Source organism: Sinocyclocheilus rhinocerous, unplaced genomic scaffold (assembly GCF_001515625.1).
Source record: "Sinocyclocheilus rhinocerous isolate Xijiao unplaced genomic scaffold, SAMN03320098_v1.1 scaffold506, whole genome shotgun sequence".
In the NCBI taxonomy this organism is placed as follows: domain Eukaryota; kingdom Metazoa; phylum Chordata; class Actinopteri; order Cypriniformes; family Cyprinidae; genus Sinocyclocheilus; species Sinocyclocheilus rhinocerous.
Genome location: NW_015647040.1, coordinates 493,261 through 494,757, shown reverse-complemented (window position 1 = coordinate 494,757; position 1,497 = coordinate 493,261). Strand labels below are relative to the sequence as shown.

The window sequence follows — 1,497 nt, the reverse complement described above, 5'->3', positions numbered from 1 at the left end:
GATTGTGGGCCTTTTTAATTAGGCCCACCCCGCCGTAAAAAAAAAAAAAAAAAAAAAGGCCTTTGGAGGCGGGATTTTTTTATTTGTAACCGAGACGCCCATCATTCAGAAGGCAAACCAATGAGAAAGAGAGCGAGCGCTAGAAACTGTACCGTCTCTCTCTCTTTCTGAGACAGCATGGCTCATACACCCTGACTAACTCAGCTGCCTGGGAGGTTACTGTTGTGGACTAGCCTATATTTTACCATTGAATCTTGAATACGCTAAAACCTTTGTGCATTTCGTCCAGAAAGATAGTTTGGTTTCCTAATCCTAATCTGAAGACAGCGCTTCAGGACAGCGTCTACATAAACTCAGTTTATAAACGTCAAGGTCTGACCATACGAACAGAGCGCAGGTCTTCATTCACATGTTGAAGAATGAGGTGCAAGTGGACATACGCTGTTGTTTTCATTCACTCAAACTAACTACAGTGACCAACCGCGCTGAAGATCTGACGGGTTTTGGAATGAGAAGTGAACATTCAAAGGACCTGTAATTTGTCTAATTGTTTTCTTTCCTCGTAAATCGCAAGAAAGGATGTGCTAGAGATGAACGCTTTATCAGCCTGGACTATTGACAGTCAGCGAGCGCATTAAACCGGCTTCTTAGTGTTTCCTCTAATAATTATGTACATGTAGGTAACTGTGACTCTTTGAATGACTTTGCCATTCCTTGCACTGCGGTCGTTTAGATCTGTCTTCATCTTTTGTGCAGTAAAAGAAACAATTTTAAGAGAACAAATTCCGTGCGTGGGATATTCAAGGAAAATCTGACGGGTCGCGAACTTCTTCATCACCGGAACGCTGTATCGAAGGGGCTACGATTGAAACTTTCAGAAATGCCGCAGGTGGAGATGTTTTATTTTGTGTTGATCAGCCTGTGGATGTCTGTGTTGGGCCTGGAACCGGCGTCTAAGGTTGTGGCGGATCGCTACGCTGTCTACTGGAACCGAACAAACCCAAGGTGAGTTAGTTATTTGCGCAGTAAATATATTAAAACGCCGTTTCAATTCTTTCATTTAGAAGCGCAACAGTCCGTAGGATATCGAGCGAAATATAACGCGGATGCGAACTGAACAGCTTCGTCAGGATCGTTTGAATAAGTTTGACTGATGATACAACAGTCATAACAAACACATATTGTAAGGGCGAAACTTCTTACAAAATGCACGCGTGCACATATCACGCGCGATAGACACTTGATAGCGTTATTTTACAGTAAACAGGCAACACTCTGAAGAGCATGGCTTTACAAGCGAAGTAGAGGTAACAAAGACCATGTTTTAGTTTGGTAGCTAAGTATATATATATATATATATATATATATATATATATATATATCCTACAAATATCTCCTTGGCTGTGGCCTAAATGTGCTGAAACATATTTGGAGTAGTAAAACATTCATGAGTAGTCAGCAAAAGCTCAGTATAAAATCCTAACACCCTTTTTTTTT

The 1,497-nt window shown here is 41.1% G+C and overlaps 1 protein-coding gene across 1 annotated transcript in view; it reads left to right on the top strand.

The window, feature by feature from the left end:
* The first annotated feature begins 177 nt into the window (after window positions 1-177).
* The window catches only part of LOC107708530 (ephrin-A5b-like), a 49,881-nt gene continuing 48,561 nt past the window's right edge, over window positions 178-1,497 (top strand). Inside the window, exon 1 of the mRNA XM_016512790.1 lies at window positions 178-1,005. Within this exon, the coding sequence (XP_016368276.1) occupies window positions 881-1,005 (125 nt within the window). The 5' untranslated portion in view covers window positions 178-880. The remainder of the gene's footprint in view (window positions 1,006-1,497) is intronic.